Here is a 21,129-nt window from a genome sequence, read left to right as displayed (position 1 = left end):
AAATAAATAAAATATTTTTAAACATATTAATTGATGCTGTTAGGAAACCCAATACATTTTTTTAGGATTTATCCAAGTATGTTGGTCTAAGGATTTAACATTTATGACTTTACTTACTTTGATGAACTCTTCCTCCTCCTTAGGTATCTGAGGCTCTCTAGGTTACTCATCTATGTGTTTGATTATTTATCAGTTTTCTTAGTTAACACCTCTTCTTCCCCTTGCTTTTCACATATAAAAGTTCTCTGGATTTTAGTTGTATCATAACTATTATTTATAAAGAATTATTCTTTGCTCTTTGGGTTTCAATGACCAACTTTATGTTTGTGACTCCTAGATTTATATCTCCACTCCAGAATTCCTTTCTTAAATAGATTCAAATTCTCAACTTTATCCTGGTCATTACCTCAGGAACGTTTTAACCTAAATAGTCAAAGGCAAGTTTATAATTGTACCCAAACTTCCAGTTCTTCTATTATTCTCAATTCATCTTACTGGCACTGTTAACTCCATATCATTATGCTTTCACCAAGCTTTTGGCCATCCATTCGCCTAAGTATTCAAAGTCCTAATTTATGCCTTTTAAATTCCTTTTATTCCTTCACTATTTTTCACTCATCTCTTTCCCTGCCCTTACGTACTTTCAAACAATACAAGTTAGAATATATCACTTCTGTCTTAAGTAACTAGCAATGATTCCTATTACCAGGACACAATATTATGCTTAACATAAGATTAATCCATTTTGCCCTGTTCCCAAACAATTTCAGCCCCATTTCCTACAACATCCAACACTATGATTTAGCTACACAGGGTTATTTATCACTGTTTGTACTTCTTGTATGCTTTTGTGTCTTTTTTACCTATTAGTCATATTGTCTGCTTTATCTGGGATGCAGGCTCATAAATTTTCTCTACTGAACTCTTCTGATCTTTTAAATTTCAGTTTAAGTTAAATTTATTTTACAACTATGATCCAGATAGCTACCCCCATTTTCAGTCTATGGATAAATCCTTCTTTTTTCATCTCATGCACTTGTATTTTTATTCAGCAAATATGTTTTTTATGCTATGAATTATAGTTGTTTAACATTGTTTTTTCCACCTAACTCCACCCACTTCCACACTAATGGTATAATCATTTAATTTGTGTAAAGCAATTTTGTATCAGTGGAACCCCAGCAGAGTGCTTAACATGATTAGGTGCTCAGTCAATGTTGGACTAAAGTAGCACATATATGCACAATTTTGGATTGAGTCTACCAAAATCAAACAAGATTTGACAACTCAATAACCTAATTGAAGTTGTAAATGAACTATCTTCAGGACCTAATTTAACACCTGAGAGTGTTTATTCTCATACTAGAATTAAGCTGTTTTATTGGTTTATTAATTAATTTATCCTATAAAAATTATAAAACATTTTCTGTTATATAGCACACTACTAAGACTAGAATGACAAACAACCAACAAAAAAGCAAAAAATATACACCATGGTTCCAACCATTGCCAGATTGTTCAGTGAGAATTAGAGATGTCATAGGTATCAGAACACAGAGTTATCACAGCATAGGCTTTGTATTTAGAATAACCTTATCCTGAATGGTAGCTCTGTCACTTGTTTGCTGTATAACCTTGGGTTATCAACCATCAGTTTTCTCATCTGTAAAATATAAATTACAATAACTACATATTTGACTATTATAGGATATCAAAAAGATTACATATTTAAAGAACTTGACATAAATATATAATATGTAGCTATAGCTACAAATTTTGGGGAAACCAAAATGTAAATGACTATCATGATGCTAAGCAAAAATGCCATAATTTTAAAAGAATCGTTTGTACCATATAATTCATTAATAATGCATTTTATAAACCAAGTTACTACCTTTTGTATTTATATAAATATTAACATTTATTTTAGCATAAGATTAACATTGATCCCAAATCCAAACCTACAAATCAGATATAGTTGATTTGTATATTGGTTGAATTTATATTAAGGAAACGGAAATTGGTCCAAGATTTCAAGGAGAAAGAACTTTAATATAAATATTGACTATAATTAAAGCAGTGAAAATTAGAAATTGAAGAGGACCCAACTAGTTTTAATTAAGATACTACAGTTAGGTCCCAGTCAGAGGGGAAGCTATGATACCTGTTGAGTTCACCTGTAGCATTTTGATAGATAAAAGTGAAAGATCACAGTTTCTGCCCTAGTACACTTTAAAAGGCTGGCAAGAAGAACAGGAATCCTGCAAAGGTGCCCGTGAAATAGAAGGAAAACCAAGGGTGTGGAGCCCTGGGGACAAAGTAATAAATCTGTATCAGGAAACAGTAGTTACTTGCGTCTAATGCTGCTGATAGGTCAAGTAAGAGGACTAAGAAAAGGTCGTTGTACTCATCAGCATCAAGGTCATTGGCAATATTCACATGAGCATTTCTGTAGAGGAATGGATGTAAAGGCTTGATGGAGTGAGCTTAATATAGAAACAGAAGGGTAGAGCAGGAAAGTGGATATGGATAATTTATGTTTTGTTACAAAAAAGGAATTGGACAATCGTGACTAGTAGGGGAAAGGAGGTCCAGGTTCTTTGTTTTTAAGTTGCAGAAAAATAAGAGCATATTGATGCTGAGAATGAACTAATACAGGGGTCAGAAAACTTTCTGTAAAGGACTAGAATAAATATTTTAAGGTTTTGTGGGCCATAGGTCTTTGAGACAACACCAACTATGCCTTTATAGAGTAAAACCAGCCATAGGCAATATTTAAACAAAGAGGTATAACTGTGTTCCAGTAAGAGTAAATTGATGAAGAGTCAAGGCTCTAGTTTGTTCTAATATAAATTTGAAAAAATGATTATGAGAAGAAGTATAATAGAAAATAACTGAAATTATGTACCTGACTAGATGAGAGGGCATGGAACTTGTTGCCAGAAATTGGAGTTGGGGCTTTGATTATGAGTTCAAACAAGTTTGAAAAACAAAGAAAATAACATGCAGAGATGGGTAAAAATGAAGCACAAATCAGAGAAAAATCTCTTTTTATTGCTAAAGTTTTCTTAGAGAAGTAGAAAGCAAGATTATTATATGTGAGTGACCATTAGGAAGCAATTTGGAATTTTAAGGAGAGAAGAAGCATGAAGTAATTGACTGAAAGAGTTAAAAAGTAATTGGGCTAAGACAATACTATAGAAAATTAAATTTCCAGTAAAATACCAAAATTTCAGTTCAAATATTCTTGCTGTTCTTTCTCACAGTGGACTTTAAAATTATTATAATTTATATTTTTCTGAAGCAGTAGCTAAATTTGTGGCAAATATCATCATATTTAGGTTTAATCTTCAAAACACTTATTTTTCTTCCTGGGGCAAGGTGGGAAGGTTGTCACAATTCATTAATGTCTCTTTTTTTCAAACAGAAAAATCAGTTACACAGTCTATCCCTATATTTTTCTATTTTAGCAAATCTTACTCCTGTTAGAAATTATCTGTGCAGTGAATATGCTCCTGTCATTTTAGCTGCTTCATGAATGTAACATATTGAATCGTAATTTGCTCTGAAGGCTTGCTAACTTTTTCTTTAATGATACATTTGCTCTGAGAGAATTAAGATATAATAAAATATGTCCAGTATTTTTCTAATATTTTACCACTAATGAAAGGTAAATTATTGAAATTAAATATAAATGCATTGATTGCTGTGAAGGTTACACATGGATTGGTAAATCAAAACAAGCCCTCAAAAGAAAGAAAATCCATTAATGTGTCAGATAGGAATGGCATGGCATAAGTGGTGAAATCAACCACTGAGTTGACATTTTTCCACTTGAAATAATTTAATTTACCAGAATTTGAAATGATTTTGTGACTTTCAATGCACGTAATAAGCTAAAAAGTGACAGACCAAACAGATAGACCTGAAATTTTATTTACACCATTTCAAACAAATGCAAACCAACATATTTTAGAGGAAATAGATACTGTTTGTTTCTCAACCAATCACAGAAACTTTGGGGAATGCACTGAATAAATATGAACAGTATTTAAATTTAAACACTGTCTTTGTGTGTGCAGTCATATAGAGGTAATTTTTTTCCCTCTACAGAACTGTTACCCAAGTGCCAGCAGCTGAATTGTCAGTATAAATGTGCAGTGGTCAGAAATAGTACAAGGTGTTTCTGTGAGGATGGATTTGAAGTAAAAGAAGATGGAAGAAGCTGTAAAGGTAGGTATGACAAGTGACTTTTTTGTTTTTTTTTACCAGAGGCTTAATAAACTGAAATTTAATGAAGTATCTTTGAGTACCCACCATACAGTGTTTGTATTAATTATTTTCCCTGAGATTTCAAAGTTAACTCTCCCCCTGAAACCACAAATATGAATATTACAGTTATGCATTTATACCAATCATTTTTCAATTTATGTTGCAATTATATCAAACATGGAAAAATATCAACAATTGAAAGTATTTTGGTTAACCATTAAAACAGTGGATTGAATTATTTTAACTTTCTAATTTTATTATGCCTATTCCATGGCTGTAGGGTGGTATATATTTGTTATTGCAAAGTTAGGTTAATACTGGTCATGATATCCTTTACAATTTTGCACTGGTAATTTGGACAGCTGACATTTTACCACCAGTAATAATGATGAACATAAAAATATTTATATTTTTAATGTCTTCAGTCTTATTTTTGTGAATACTCCAGAACAAATATTTACTCTTTGAAATGATGCCACTTTGCCATACCAAATAATTCTAGGTTACTGCCACAATATAGATTTTACATTATTATTTTATATGTTATTTAGAATCTATATATAGAAAACATAAAATATAGAATCTATATATAAAATTAAGGAATATCTGCGTTGCCAGAGATACTAATAAACAGAATATTTTCCAAAGAAATTGGTGCTTTAAAGATTATTTTAAACCTTTGCTTCAATGTTATAACTTTTACCTTAAAACAGAATCTTAAAGTTCAAAGATCTCACAGACAGAATATTGTTCAAAATCCTAATTACAAAACTGGGCAAAGTTTTACTTTGAGAAATTAAGTAACTTGGACTAAAACTCAGGTCTTTAGAGAAGGCTCATTGCTCTTTAATGAACATTTGGGCCTTGAATTTGTAGTTTGTTGTTTGTTTTCTGCATTATACACATATTATAGAAATACTTAATATTAAATGTCTATTAAATGTGTATCCAGAGGCTGAATAATCTGAATACATGAGGACCAAACTGATATATTTCTTTGATACACATTATTTTAAACCAACACTTAAAAATCAGAAGATTGCACTCAAAGTCAGACTTTGAGAAAAAAATCAGAAGATCTGGCAAAACTAGACTTAGACCTCTTATAGTCACAGAAGTCAGCTAAATGTAAATAGTATCTCTAGACATACATACAGTTTTTAGTTCAAAACAGGAGTTGTCATTCACACAGGGTACGTTAATATATCTATGCTGCAACCTTCCTATCCTGTTGCTATACTTGAAAGTGGAAGACTCCTACCGGAATCAGAATTTTCATCTCTTTTTGCATGGATCTCTTTCTACCAAATCTCTTAATTAAATCCACAAATACAACCACAATCAATTTCCTCTGTTAGGCATACGTAAGAAATTACAGAGAAAAAATTATGGAAGGTTACTAATGGAAGAAGAGCTCTTTTTACTGTCTCAGCACTCTTGAATGGCCAGATGCGAATATCATTTACACTTTCCAGAAACCATATTTTCAGGATACACTCTGTTCTTAAAGGGAAAAAGAAGGCAGCATTACAAGCAATGGCATGCCTATACCTTTGAGACCAGTTTTGTGGAGTTATATCAAAGTCACAGTAGTGCATTCTGGCTAAGGAGTAAGAACAAAATAAATCACTAATCATATTGCTCTCCTGGACAACATAATAATATCAGAAAAACTAAAATAAGAACCAATAATATTAAAGATGAAACATATGTGAAAATAGATAAGAATCATTTCTGCCACTGTGAACTGGACTTTACGGAATATAAGATTTGATTTATTTTGTTATCCCTGTAGACTTAGCTTCAAACACTATTCTTTCTATCTGTAAAGCTACTTCAAACAAGCCATCCACAAATGCAGGCTAGTTAGTATATAAAGCTAAAGAAATCTGAGAAGAATGCAAATTAATGCCACACAAATGTATAGTTTTCTAATTAAAATGACCCCTTAGCTTCTCAGTAATCTTTTTGCTTTTCCTTAGTAAATGCCTTTCTAAGCTTTGGAGGGGGCAGTCAAAAGGTAGGGCTGAGAGTTCCCACCCCTTATCATTTGTTTGATTTTTTCTAGTGACTTGCCCCATCCTGACATTATCTAGTAGTTCCACCCTGAGTGACCTCATTAGCAGAGACTCAGTGTATTCCAAAGGGCCTCATTGTCAGTAACAAAGGACACTCCTATTGCTCAGAAAACTACAAGGGTTTAAGGAACCGAGGACCAAAACCAAATATATATTTTATTATAGCACAGCTGTTTGATCCACTTCACACAAGCCTCAGCAACCATCTCGTTAGTGTCTCTCTCTTCTTCCTCTTCCTTTTTTCTTCATCCCTTCCTCCAAAATTGTTTCCAGGAGTCCCAACTTCTCTTCAAATTCAGCATTTCCTTGCTCCAAAGAGGAAACTCAATTACTAGGCCAAAGTTTACATATTCTATTCCATTTAGGGACTCAGTAAAACAAAAGCACATTCCAGTTAAAAACATCTACCTGCTCTTTTCAGCAGTATCCCCTTTTCACCATGCCAACATCACTAAACAGTGTCCTGACAACACCTAATGACAACATCAATATCTACATTACTGGATTTCTTCACTGTGTAGAACACTATGATAAAATTAAAACACTTATCTTTCCTAACTCCTTACATTTCTCATGAAGTCTGAAGTCTCCTTCAAAAAAGGCTCATAGACCTCTATTTCTTGCCTGCCCTTTTAGTATCAGTGTCCTGAAGTATTTTGCTCTAGCCAAGATTTTCTCACTTCCCCCTTCTCTTTCTTTGGGACCTAACTCTCTGTTATTTGTTTTCTGTTTTTTGTTTATTGTTTCTTGTTTTTGTATTTAGTTTGTTATCTGTATACTATTGACTCCCATATTCTCTATGCTGATCTCACCCATCTTGCCAGTCTCATGTTTCCAACAACTTGTTAGCCATTTACTCAAGAACTTCCTATGGACTCCTTAAATATAATACATCAAATTACACTCTCTTCCCTTCCATGATATCTCCACTCAAATCCACACTTCATATAAAACTGGACCATTATTCAATTCCATCATACCCAATTAATCTTCACATTATCTATTCTATTTCTTAAACATGAGTCCATTTTTTTTCACTTCCATTGCTACTGACTTAGTTCAAAATATAATGACTTCAAAATATAATTTATGTGTGAAATTAGCACATAACTAATTTTCCAGGATCTCTCTTTACATTTATCAATTCATTTTTTGTGTTTTAGTTTTAAAATTCAAAGTTGATCATATAGCTCCCAGTGCCTAAGTATAATATACAATCCTTTAGCATACAAATAATCTATTATCTGGCCCCAAAACTACTTTCCCCATGTCATTTCTTACCACATCATCACACACCCTTACTCCAACTGACTCTTTTAGACATCTTTGAAATCCCCACATTCCAATGCCTTTTCACATGCCATTTTGTTAAACTGAAATGCTTCACTTAATCTCATCCCTTTTTATTCAGTATGAGAAAATCCAAGTTATTCTTTGACTCAACTCAATGTGCAGACCTTACTTAACATTCTTCCTCTAATTACAAGCAGTTTCAGTTACTTTCTTATGTCTCTATCATAACAGAGTATACCTCTATTATAAGAAAATCCATAGATTCAAAATCGTATTTAACTAGGATTGTTTTGCTTAAGGATAGGAACCATGTTGCTTCAATTTTAGTTTCTTTGAAATTAGTATAGTGCTTGGTACACAGAACAGACTGAATGTACATATTAATCTAAATTTTAAGTGACAGAATTTATTTTTTACCTGGTTCATTAAGAATAATTAAATGCCTGCTGTTTATAGAGATTTGAAGAAGTTGCTGCAAGAAAGAGGTATAGGGAGAAGAAGGAGAGAGGGAGTAGAATGAGGACCATAAATATTAAAATAACATTTAATTAAGATGATGTTTTTTCATTGTAACAAGTGCTTAATTTGTTTTTTATGTTTTTTATTTTGTATTTATTATATTTTTCAATTACTATTTAATCCCTATATACTCCCCTCTATGCCAGCAGTCACCACACTGTTGTCCCTGTCCATGAGTCCTTTATCCTTTTTGCTCAGTCCTTTCGCTTCCTCACCACCCCTACCCCCCACCCCCAGCCACTAGCTGTCATCCTGCTCTCCATTTAAGTTTGCATAGTTTGGTTCAGAATTCTTATTTAATATGCTTTTTAAAAAGCATGTTATTAGACTAATCTTTTGTTAAAATAATGAAAAAGTCAGAGTCACAAACACAAACTATTAAAAAATATCCATTGATGTACATTTGATATCTTTGCAAAACTATCTAGAGACTTCTAGCTTGCCCATCACAAATGTAGATAAACCCTCTTTTAAAAGATTATATTGTTTGATCTTATATCTCTGTAACCATTAAAGCAACAATGAATCAGCAGATTTTAAATTTTTATTTGTTTTATTTATTACTATTTCAGTTAGCACAGTTTTGAAAAGACGTGGATTGGCCCTTTTTAAAAAATATAATAGTTTATTTCCAAAGTATAAAAAAAAAAGTTTTCTTCAAGTAAAAATATGCCCAACAGTAAATTTGCTTAGATATGATATCTCTTTTCCTTTTAGATCAAGATGAATGTGCCATTTATGGCACATGCAGCCAGACCTGCATAAATACATATGGATCCTATGCTTGCAGTTGTGTGGAGGGCTACCTAATGCAGCCAGACAACAGATCTTGCAAAGCCAAAAATGGTAAGTTATCTTTTTTGTCCTTCCAGAATTTACTTCCTTTTTGAAGTTCATTTTAATATGGACATTGAAAAATAAATTTTTTGCTTTATTTTAATTCATCAATCCATACTTAGAAACCCAGAGCAGTTCTTTCACTTGTCACTGATCATTATATAACTCAATATTATAGGAAGTTTCTAATTAGCAAAAACCTGTTCAAAAGGAATGGATCAATTGATTTGAATGACCAAGCTTTCTCCTGGATTGACAATAAGTTCCTAACTGGTTTTTGTTTCCCTTCCGAAATTTATACTCCACATAATAGTTCAAGTGGTCTGCTAAAATATATACTAGATCATGTCACTCTCTTGCTTAGTATCCCAATAACTTTCACTCATCATGAGAATAAAATTCTAAGTTCTTACAGGACCTATAAGGGCCTACTGGTCTGATACCATTTACCTTTCCAGTCTTGTCTCCCACTACTCTCCTTTCATCACACACTAGTCATACTGGTTTCCTGGTCCTTCTTCAAACACATTGCTCTCACTTTGACATCTTTCCACTTGCTTTTTTATCTGCCTGAAGAGCTTTTCCCTATGAAAATCATACTCTTATCATTCAAGTCTTGACTAAAATGGCAACATTCAAAATGGCTTTCTCTGACCATTCTATTTAATGGTATCTATCCTCCTTATCATTATCTTATTTCCCAGTTTAATTTAATTAATCATACCTATTCTATCACTGTGATTTTTTTAAGTTTTATTTTCTTTATACACTACCATTTGAAATGAACTAATTTATGTATTAGTTTCATATCTGATTTCCCTCAAATAATGTAAGCATTAGACTATAGAATGTGTTTGTTTTGTTTGATGTTATTTACCAAATTTTTATCATTGCCTGGAACATACAGATCCTCAATATTTGTGAATGGAAGGAAGGAGAAAGGGAAAGAGGAAAGGAGGGAGGGAAGGGAACAAACAAACCTTTCTTTTGATTAAAATTACTAAAATGAGTGCTCTATTCTTATATGTTAAATTTCATATTTCAAAACTGCCTTTCCTTGACCTCTTACCTGCAAATAAACCTATAGTTTTTACTTAGTGTTCAGCTTACAGTGAAAACTCAGTGAGTATTATTGATTTGTTAATGAAATAGCCTTCAGATGTGATAGTAACAATAAAATAAAGTTTGTTTTGTTTTTTGTGGGCTGAATTAGCTTTGGAATAACATAGAAAGCTATTATGTATCATATTCCATATGATTTCTTCTGAGTTTTCCAGAATCTGGTTTCATTTCATGCATTTCAAATTACGATGCTTTGATAAGGTAATGAATGTCCTCGCCTGCCATTTATTATCAATTGAAAAATTAGGTATGGATGGGATTCTCTTTTTCAAAGCCAGTTTGAGCAAAGCATTGGATTTGCTCAGCAAGCTGCTGCTGCTGCCTCCCTTAACAATATAACCTCATATTATAATTTTAGTGATTTTACTGACATAGTGTGTTTAGTTATTTACAAAACATATTTGTATACAAAATTCCAAAGACAGAAACTCTTTTACTTATTAGTTTATTTCTTTGAATTACTGACTTTGTTTATTAAGCCCTATTTATTTTTCAGGAACAATCCTTGAGAAAAATTAGGTCAGGTTTTATGTTCTTCTTTGCCCAACCACTGAGTTCTGATTTTAAATATTGATGGAATGAGGCAGTAGAAGGCTTGTTCTTTGCTGTGTCTATTGATCCACACAATATTACTGTGAATACACAGGAAGAGTGTAATGTAATAAACTCTATACAAAGAGGCACTTTCTCTCTTTCTGCATGGAGAAGGTTTCTGAAGATAACAGAGTGTAACCATAGAGGCTTGGTACATGATAATGCAATGCTGCTTCAGGGAAATTTGGTGACTCTAGAATATATAAATGTCTTCACTTCTAGGTGGTTGGCTTGATGACAATATTGGCCTGCAGAGTTTGAAAAATACACAGTTTCCATGGGAAGTTTTCTGTGGTTTGTAGTTTTATGAAAATAAATTGTGAGTAGTAAATGGGCACAAATCTACAACATATATTGACTACTTCTAAAGGCCAAATGAATATTTGAACCAATGTATTTGTATAATTCAAAAGGAAAACTACCAGTTTTGATTTAGTTTTCTCATACTTACAAGTGAACCAGAGGACATATTTGGCTTTAGTTATATGTAAGATTATATTTCTTCCGTTGGCTTTAAATATATTTACAATTTGATCATTCTGTGGTGTTGCTGAGACTAATGGGTGCTAAGAAAAAGTTGCAAATTAAATCACATTTGTCTTAAGGCTTTGTCATTTCTCCTTTCTGTTACCCAGCTGCTTAGATTGGCCCCTCTTTCTCTTCCTCTATAATTCTATTTTATTGGACCCTAGAACCTGACTTCTTCCAAGTCAAGCCAGAGTTCCAGGGTTGTTTGAAACTGGTAGTGTGGGAAACTAGGGAAGGTTACAATGAGTTGGCTGTGTGGAAAAGATTTCTAGGCTTTAGAAAGGAAGAACAATAGAAAAACATGAAGCCCAAAGTATACAATGGGAAGCTGGAAGTAGACTCAAGAGGAGGGTTCTGCAAAGGCCTTACTGGATAGTGAGAAAATAAAAGTTCCTGGGAGAAGTAGCCTTGTATGTGAAGGAAGAGAGAGGCAGAGTCGGCTGTCTTGGAAGCTGCTTTGATAAAGGTGATGAATTAGTTCAGCACAGAATGATATCATGGTCGCTCCCCAACTATTCACTGTGAAGTTTGTTTGTGGGCCTTATATTTAATGTGACAACTAATAGTAATTAGCTACATAAATCTAAGTTAATTTATTATCCTTCCTTTGTAATAAAATGTCTGAGCTAAATAAAATTCATATGACTTAAGAGCACCTTTAAGAACTAACTCTGATAGTGGTAGGGACTCTGGGCTCTGTAGCAGATGGAGTAAGAGATTAATGTAAGGCAGGAGGCACTTCAACTTTTTTTCTACACTTAGTAATATTTACTTGACTACTGAAATATAGAACCAATCATTTCAGAGTCGGGAGGAACTTCAAAGGTAATCTAGTCCAACTATCCATTTGGTACTGAAATAAGTAATTTCCAAATGGAAGAAAGTCTACAATGTACATTAAAAGTCACTTTAATTTAAATATGCATACTTGATAGTACAATGTAGAAGGAGATACACTAAAATATGAATGTCATAATGAAGTATTTATTGATTTGAATGGGATACCCAGTAAAAACTAGTAATTTTTAAATTAAACATTAGGACTTGTCATTAAAAACAAAGCCTTAAAATTAATAATCAAAACATCTATAGGTATATAGTAAAACTTCCTGTATATTTTTATGTTTTTTAAGATTAAAATTCTGGTAACCTGTCAAATATGACAATAAAAAGGTTTAATTTAAAATGTAATTTTCTTTCTTTTAATTGATTTAGATTGATTTAGATGCAGAAATGTCTGTTGAATGCGAATACCCAGGGCTGAAAACAGGCTCATGTAGAATGAGTTAGAATGAAAGTATTAGCCAAGGGCATTTAATTCATGAACTGTGTGCATTTTTATTTCTAATAAATTCAGGCCCATTGGACTGTACTTTTCGCTGTTGCAACCACTTGCTAAAGTCAAGCACTTACCCCAACACACAGTTCTATGAAACCCACAAGGCTCTACTGATTGCATGTTAGCAGTAGCAGAATAAAGAGCACTAAATAACTGTATGCTCATCAGTGCAGAGATGCTGCCTTAAATGGTACCATGAGAGAGTGTACCTCTGCCATGTACAACCAGAGCAGTGAGAGAAGAGACCCCATGAAATAACCTTGAGATTCTATTATACCTTATACTTTGCTATTCACTGATTGGGGGAAAGGGAGGAATGTTATATATTTAGGCATTGGACCTCTTCATTGAAATAAATGCAAACCATAATCTCTATAATACATGGAAGCATATCCCTAGCCAGTGTTAGAAAACATTTTCATACCACTTGCTGTTTACTACAGTTTTTAAAAACAAAAAAGAAAAAGAGAATTAATATAAAATGTAATTTTCTATGGCTCCTCTATCTAACCTCTAACGCTGTTATTATCTGTTATTTTCTTTTGCAATTTAAATGAATCATTCATGGCTTTTCTACCAGGGCTGGTTCTTCTTATGGGAAGGATAGGCAGGTGCCTGTGGAGAGAGAGAATAGTTTCTGCTCAGAGTATCAAAGTCTCTCAGCTATTTATAATGCTTGGAATTCAGTTATTAAAATATAAGTTCCTTGGTTTTTTTTCCTTTTTAAAAGAAGCACCCTATATTAGAAAGTAAGTGTCCTTAGGAAGGGCAACATTAAGTGTTAGTAACCTTGATAACTTATGATCAGACCTGTTTCAGTTTACCATCTGGCTGAGAATGGCTTCCTGCCAAATGATATGTGATTATTTCTTGACACAGGAAGATTTACTACTCAGAGTTTTATCATCTTTAGGTAGCCAAAAGGTCTAGTTGCTGCACAATTTGTCATTTCATTGATGCCTAACTGAGAATGGTACTTGATGACATGATGGTACATGAGAATCTCTGAGCTAGGCATGATCCCAGTGGACCAGCATCAGCAGAGTAATCCAGATTTGTTGTTATTTACTCAGACCTGTATACATAGTGGAAATTATGCATATGCCAGGAAGTGATAAATAGCAGAGATATAGCTCAGTGCCTAGAAAGAGTATATGCTTGGTAAATACTTATTAGATGCTTTAAGTAACATTTTTCCTACATATTCAGGAAGCAGAATAAGGGTACTGGGATACTGGGGATCAATTAAATAAAAGTCAAATTGCTAGAATAAATTAAAGGGACAATGAGGCATTTTGCCAGTTTTTTTCTTGTTATGCAGGGTTCATGCTGCCTTTGTTATAGTATTGACATCAGGGATTGGTTGGGGAGTTCTACATGATCTTCATAAAGGTGTGCGTGCTTCACCAAGGCTCTCCTCCTCAGATAAACATACAATTCTCGTGACCAAGGAAAGCTGAGAACAAGCTAACCTCCTGCAGTCAGGCAGTATTGGCTAAGCCACTATCCTAATGAACAAAGCAAAGGAGCAAAATAGAACCGGAGGCATGGAAACAAGGAACAGACTGACAGTGGCCAGGGGGGAGAGGGGGAAGTAGGGGGGAAAGAAAGGGAAGGGTCTAGTCAAGGAACATGTATGAATGACTCATGGACATGGACATCAGGGTGGAAATTGACTATGGGATTAGTGGATGGGCCAGACACTGGAGAGCAAAGGGGCGGGGGGGGCCAGGGAGCCAGGTGGAGATTGGGACAACTGTAATAAAACAACAAGAAAGAAAGAAAGAAAGAAAGAAAGAAAGAAAGAAAGAAAGAAAGAAAGAAAGAAAGAAAGAAAGAAAGAAAGAAAGAAAGAAAGAAAGAAGAGAAAGAAAGAAGAGAAAGAAAGAAGAGAAAGAAAGAAGAGAAGGAAGGAAGGAAGGAAGGAAGGAAGGAAGGAAGGAAGGAAGGAAAGAAGGAAGGAAAGAAGGAAGGAAAGAAGGAAGGAAAGAAGGAAGGAAGGACGAAGAAATGAACAATAAACAAACAAACAAACAAACAAATAAATAAACAAATAAACACTGGAGCTTTGCAACCTGCCTTTGAAAACCTGGCCTGGCCACTGAACATATTTCTCTATTTTTTTGGGTATTCCTACCCTACATCTTCTCTGGCCATTCACTCATTTACAAATCACATTTCATGAAAGGGCAGGACAAGAATTTCTGATGGAATTTTCATTGCTCAAATTAAACATCCCACATTTTTTTTCTGTTCAAACATTGTTAATGAGTATGCTTATTTTAAGGTATATTATTCTTTGTGGTTTATATTTGTTTGTTTTTTGCTAGAGAAACTCACTTCCATAGGCTAGAATCTTTCTTGACATCTTGAATCTTTTTTTCCAGCAATAAAGTTGCAAGATTGATAATGGTAAACATACCATGGTGTCTTATGTGTCATGACACGTTTGGTTTACCTTTAGTCAAAGAAAATATGAAATACAGAGAAAAATGCATATCTTTCTTTTTTTTTTACTACTTAATATTTTAACTGCAATCCAGCTGAGGACTGCTTTGTTTGGGCATAAAAAATTATATGGCCATCTTTATGGGCTGTAACATTGACCATCAATAAACTTTATTTTTACAAATGGCACAATGTACAGGTACAAATTTCTATCATACTATTTAATTTTTTTGTAGAATAGCTATGGAACTACTAATTAAATCCTCAATTTCAAATGTGTGATAGAATATATGCTTTACAATTGACTCCCTTTGTCTTCAAATTGGACAAATATAATGAAAAATAAACAAAAATGAGGCATATTTGTATTTATATAAAATATCAGGGATTTATTTTAAGATGATGCAAGAATATGCATATGTATATAACTTTTCTATTGCTTTTGAGAATAATAGAAGTATATAGCTATTAAAATCCTCAGGGGGAGTAAAAAAAATAACTTAAAACCTGAGAAAAAGAAGAAAATTTTGTAGTTTTTAATAAGAAAACTAAATGTTTTCAGAGAGTCTTCAAAGCATCCCCTGTATCAGTTTCAGTCAACAAGGTAATAATAGCAGTTAGAAAATTCACCTTGACAATGCTTCCTCTAGGGTCTATCTTGCCCTTGACTTTGATGACTAATATTCTATTCTCCATAGTCAAGCTGCTTTAAGTTATTTTAGTCTTGAGAAGAAAAAATCGTCGTGTTAATTTTATTTTTAAATGTGTGTGAGCATTTCTTTTCAGCACTAGGTCTCACAAAGCCTTTATCTGTGATTCCTATGCAAGAAAAATTTTGCCAAATTACTATATGAATTATATCTTAATAACCTTCAGAAGTTTTGGACAATTTACTGTCAAATTACAAAAAATAAATTTATTAAAGTAGCTAGAAGTTTGGTATACAATCACCATTGAGCTCTTCAAACTAATCTGTCCTTTTAATATAATCAAAAATTAAAATCTTAAATATAGGTTGTATATTTACAGCCTACCAGAAGACAATTAAATAGATTAAATGACATCCTTTTTTTAGATCTAGATAGTGAATTTTTATCTATCTGCCTTCTTCTATCTTATCCTAAGAAAAGGATCTTATTTCATATTTCTGCGAAAAAGTAGAAACAAGCAAAAGAGTATTTTATCACCACAAACTTAATTAAATCTACTAATCTATTTGAATATGGAAGCAATCACTCCACTTTCCTCTTATTTGAATCAAAAAACAAAAAAACTGACTTTGCTCCTAAGGCTAATTCTGCAAATGTGCATTGGTCTCATTTTCTTTCACCTGTTCAGGAAATACACTTACACAATTGCCTTCTTTATTTCTTGACTTATCAATATTTTTTTCTCCTTTATTATTCCTATTAGTATACAAGCGTGTTGTGAAGACGATATAAAACAACTTTCTTTAAATCTATATTTCTCTTTAATACCACTCCATTTCTCCTTTCCCTAAAAAAAAAAAAAAAAAAAAAAAAAACCTTAAAAAATGTGTTGTCTCTTTCTCCACTTCTTCATCTCTCTTGCATGTACTTCAGTAGATCTTCCATTCTTATCACCCACTTAACACCTTTATTGATAAGGTTAACACTGACCTCCAGTTGCCAAATTACTCAATTATCAGTTTTAGCAGCACCTTATCCTTGTTTCCTGAATACTTTTCCTTTTAAGGTAACATATTCTTAGTTTTCCTCTTACCTTACAAAACATGTGTTTTCAATTTATTTTGCTTCATTATCCTCATTTTGCCAGCATTTTTTGGCATGATTCACTGTTAAGTCTTTTAAAAATACCATACTTTATTAATTTCCTAACTTCTCTTATTCTGTATCATGACTTTAAAAAAACACCCTTTTTCAGCTGGAGAATGAGACTCCCAAGTACTTACCACCAGCCCTGACCACTCTGTTGAACAAAAGACTCACTTGAATATTGAGATCCAACCCACCATCTACATCTGGAAGCAATGGAAATATCAAACTGTGTATTTTCCAAACTCTTGCTATTCTTCCTTTGTAACAATGATTTCTTCAACATTGCCCATCTTGGCCAATGTTACCCCATTTACCAACTGTTCAAGTAAAAACATTGGAGTCATCCTTGACTCCATTCTTTCTCATAAACCCTATGTTTTAAAGTTTTAAATATAATCTGATTGAACTACTCTCCCTAAGGGGCAGCCACATTCCCATTACTACCATTGCTTTACCTCTCTTTATAGAATTTATTATTGCCAAGTAATATTAAATAGTATTTATTTATTTGTTTACTGCCTGTTTCCTCTACTAAAATATAAACTTTAAGAAAATTGAAATTTTATTAGTTTTGTTAACTGCTATATCTCTAGCAGTCATACTCAATAAATATTTGTTAAGTGAATATGCTAATACTGAGGCAGAATTTTCTTTTTTTTAGGAGACAAAATAAATGTGGCTTCTTAAGGCCCCATACTTTTAAACAGGAAATTCTTTTATGAACAAGAGTTATTTAAAGGCAATTTTTAAGTATATTTTATGATTATGTTGTTACAGTAGTTCCAATTTCTTCTCCCTTTTCTCCCCTATTCCCAGTACCGCCCCAATCCTACCCCGCTAAATTAATAGCCATGGGTCGTCCATATAAGTTTTTTGGCTTCACCCTTTCCTATACCATTCTTAACTTCCTCCTGTCTATTTGGTAGCTACCAATTATGCTTCTTAGTCCCTGCACTATTTCCCCATTTCTCCTCCTTCCCACTCCCAGCTGATAACCCTCCAAATGATCCCTATACCTATGATTCTTTTCCTATTCTGGTTTGCTTAGTTGGATTTTGTTTTTATTTTTTAGATTCATTTGTTGATAGTTGTGAGTTTATTGTCTTTTTACTGATCATAGTTTTGGTCTTCTTTTTCTTAAATAAGTCCCTTTAACATTTCATACAGTAATGGCTTGGTATAATAAACTCTTTTAGCTTTACCTTGTCTGGGAAGCACTTCATCTGCCCATCCATTCTAAATGATAGCTTTGCTGGATAGAGTAATCTTGGTTGTAGGTTCTTGCTTTTCATCACATTGAATATTTCTTGCCAGTCTCTTCTTGCTGGCAAAGTTTCTTTTGTGAAATCAGCTGAGAGTCTTATAGGCATCCCTTTGTAGGTAACTCTCTGCTTTTCTCTTGCTGCTTTTAAGATTCTCTCTTTATCTTGGGTGTCTTGGTGTGCTCCTCTTTGGGTCTCATTTGTTTGGGACTCTGTGTGCTTCCTGGACTTGTATGTCTATTTTCTTCACCAAATTTGGAGGTTTTGCTTCATTATTTTCTCAGATAAGCTTTCAATTTCTTGCTTTTCCTCTTCTCCTTCTGGCACCTCTATAGTTTGGATGTTGGCATGTTTAAAGTTGTCCCAGAGATTCCTAAGCCTCTCCTCATTTTTTTCAATTCTTGTTTTCTCATTCTGTATTGGTTGACTGATTTTTTTCTTCCTTATGTTCCAAATCATTAATTTGACCCCTGTTTCCTTCCTTTCACCATTGGTTTTGTGTGGATTTTCCTTCGTTTCACTTAGCATAGCCTTTACTTCTTTCCTTATGTGTTTGCTGTACTCAAGTATATCTGTCAGGCCTGTGAGCATCTTTATCACCAGTGTTTTGAACTCTTCATGTGTGAGATTGGTTATATCCTCATCTGTTAGGTTGGCTATCTCCTTGTTGCTTAGTTCTCCCACTGGGACCTTGATCTGTTCCCCTTTTTGGGCCATACTTCTCTGTCTCCTCATCTTGACAGGTTCCCATGTTTTTTTTGCCTCTGTGTCTTAAGTAGAGCTGTCACTTCTGTTACATTGTAAGGGGCAGAGCCTTAGGTATTCATCAGTACAGGGCAACCCATTTCACCACGTTGTGGCATTTTTTGTAGGGAAGGGGTCTGAGAGGGAACAATGTCATTTGCTCAACATTTGCCCATTTTCCAGGTACTTCTCCCACTTCCACGTGGGACTGCATCTCTCTAGCTATTGTCCTGTTCATCGTTCCCAGAATGGGTGGGTCTGTGGACATTCTAGGACTGTGTGGGCCCTTTAAACAAGCAGACTCTGCTGTGAGACCAACAGTATTTCCTCCACCTCAACCCCCACTGGTTTGCACAGTCGGAAACAATGAGACTTTATTTTCCCCGGCGCTGGGACTGTGAGCTGCAGGGTTTGGTCTGGTACTAGGAGTGCTCCCCACGTGTCCCTTCTGACTTTTTAAAATGTATGACTGTACTTTCTGCCAGCCTGCTGCTGCCGCCGCTGCTGCCGCCACCACACTGCATCCTCTCCACCCCAGCTCCACCCCTCCTACCTGTCTGGATGAGTATTTCTTCTTTATATCTTTGTTTGTTGGACTTCCATGTAGCTCAGTTTTCTGGAACTTCTGGTTGTCTCTAGTTTTGAGGTGGTTGTATGCTTTCTTAGTTGTGGAGGGAAATGCAGTGTGTCTGTCTAGGTCTCCATCTTGGCCAGAAGTCTTGTGAGTCCTTATCTTCCAATGGCTTCCCTTATCCTCATGCTAAGCCTTAAATTTATTTGTCTGAAGATGAAAACCACAATTAATAGTTAGCCAAGAACAGGAATATTACTTCAATAAAGGACATCACAACCAATTTTGTAAGTATACTTTCTCAAGTATGTAATTTAAATTTTATAGGCACAATTATTAAATCAAAACATATCAGATTATGAAGCATCTGCCTTCTTTTTTTTTATTGGTCTTATGTTTATCTGAAGCCTTAAGATCCCAATTTGATGTTTTGCATTAAAACAATCAACTGATTCACTCAAAAAGCAGCTACAAAAATCAAATAGATTGATCAATTATGTCAATTAAGTATTAATTGTGTTATTATTAATTCATTTTATCTCAGTTTCTCAGTGTTTTTTCATAGTCCAGCCTCTCTCCAGATAATGTTTATGACATACTTAACTTTACTGACTAGTTGTCAGTTAAGAAATCTTTTTGTCTGCATCTGGAGTTCTCATAAAGCTTGACAGCAAAGAAGCTTTCAATAGTGATTTATTTTTAAAGGAGAGGCGACTTCAGTAAAGGCCATTGCAGTTCTCAAATGAAGAAAATAAACACTGACATTAATGTCAGTATATCTTTGTTACCCTGATATCACAGCCATCTCAGGTCTGTTGGAAACTGAGAAATTTGCTATCCAAAAGGTTTCAAGAGTGCCACAAATCAACTGGGGAAAAACAAACAAACAAACAAAAATACAGAGTTAGGAGTGTTGAAAATAGACCAATTCTATACTCCAAAATAGGAAATGACATGGGCAAGTATTACAGGGTTCAAAATGACTTTAAGAGATTAGGAGAGAAGCTAACTGGTTTACCAAGCTCAGATGCAGTCACTTGACAGGGTTACATTAAGCAATGATAATCCACAATTTTACTTATGCCTCTGAGAGAGCTCTTTGTTGTGGGAACAACCTTAGCATTTTGAGGCTATTTTTGATGTTGTTGGTTTATACTAGGCAGTCCAGGACAAGTCTGTCTCTCCACAGGGAAGAAGCTGTTGGGTTAACCAGTTTTATAATCTCATTAAGCTTTTTGTTAATGCTGTTTATTTTTCTTTGTTTTGATGTTTATATAAAGTTAAAACATTTTATTATCTTTCTGAAGGCAGAGAAAAATCCTATGGCTTGACTGAGAGGATTTCCCAGGGTGGGTAAAAATACAAATACACATGGAAGGCCTTGGGATGCTTCTTAGAGTTGACATTTTAAAACTTCAAGGGGACACCCAAAATAATCTTCATTGGAGTGCTGTTCTATCTGAGGGAAACACAAGGAAACTGATATCCCTAATCCTCCCATAAATGATGAAGACCATAAAATAATACATTCAAAACTTTAAACATTTAATTATATTTGTCATAGTATATCTTTTTGCTTTTTTTGTATCTTTATAATTCTCAGTATCAGTTTCTTGAAAGATCAAATGATGTTTATGAAATTTTCTGAATATCTTGTATTTGAGTTCCATTCATAGGTTGAAAAACAAAATTCTTTTAAAATATTTCACAGCATGTTTCTAAA

At 33.8% G+C, this 21,129-nt stretch overlaps 1 protein-coding gene across 1 annotated transcript in view; it reads left to right on the top strand.

The window, feature by feature from the left end:
- Nucleotides 1-21,129, top strand: part of LRP1B (LDL receptor related protein 1B) — a 1,919,366-nt gene that overhangs the window by 877,570 nt on the left and 1,020,667 nt on the right. The window contains exons 4-5 of the mRNA XM_090279551.1: nt 4,114-4,233; nt 8,880-9,008. Of these exons, the coding sequence (XP_090135677.1) occupies nt 4,114-4,233; nt 8,880-9,008 (249 nt within the window). The remainder of the gene's footprint in view (nt 1-4,113; nt 4,234-8,879; nt 9,009-21,129) is intronic.

This window comes from Furipterus horrens, unplaced genomic scaffold (genome assembly GCF_987537825.1).
Source record: "Furipterus horrens unplaced genomic scaffold, mFurHor1.1.pri manual_scaffold_1, whole genome shotgun sequence".
Taxonomy (NCBI): Eukaryota; Metazoa; Chordata; class Mammalia; order Chiroptera; family Furipteridae; genus Furipterus; species Furipterus horrens.
Note: the sequence above shows the minus strand (reverse complement) of the source record. Positions and strands in the feature narration are given on the sequence as shown.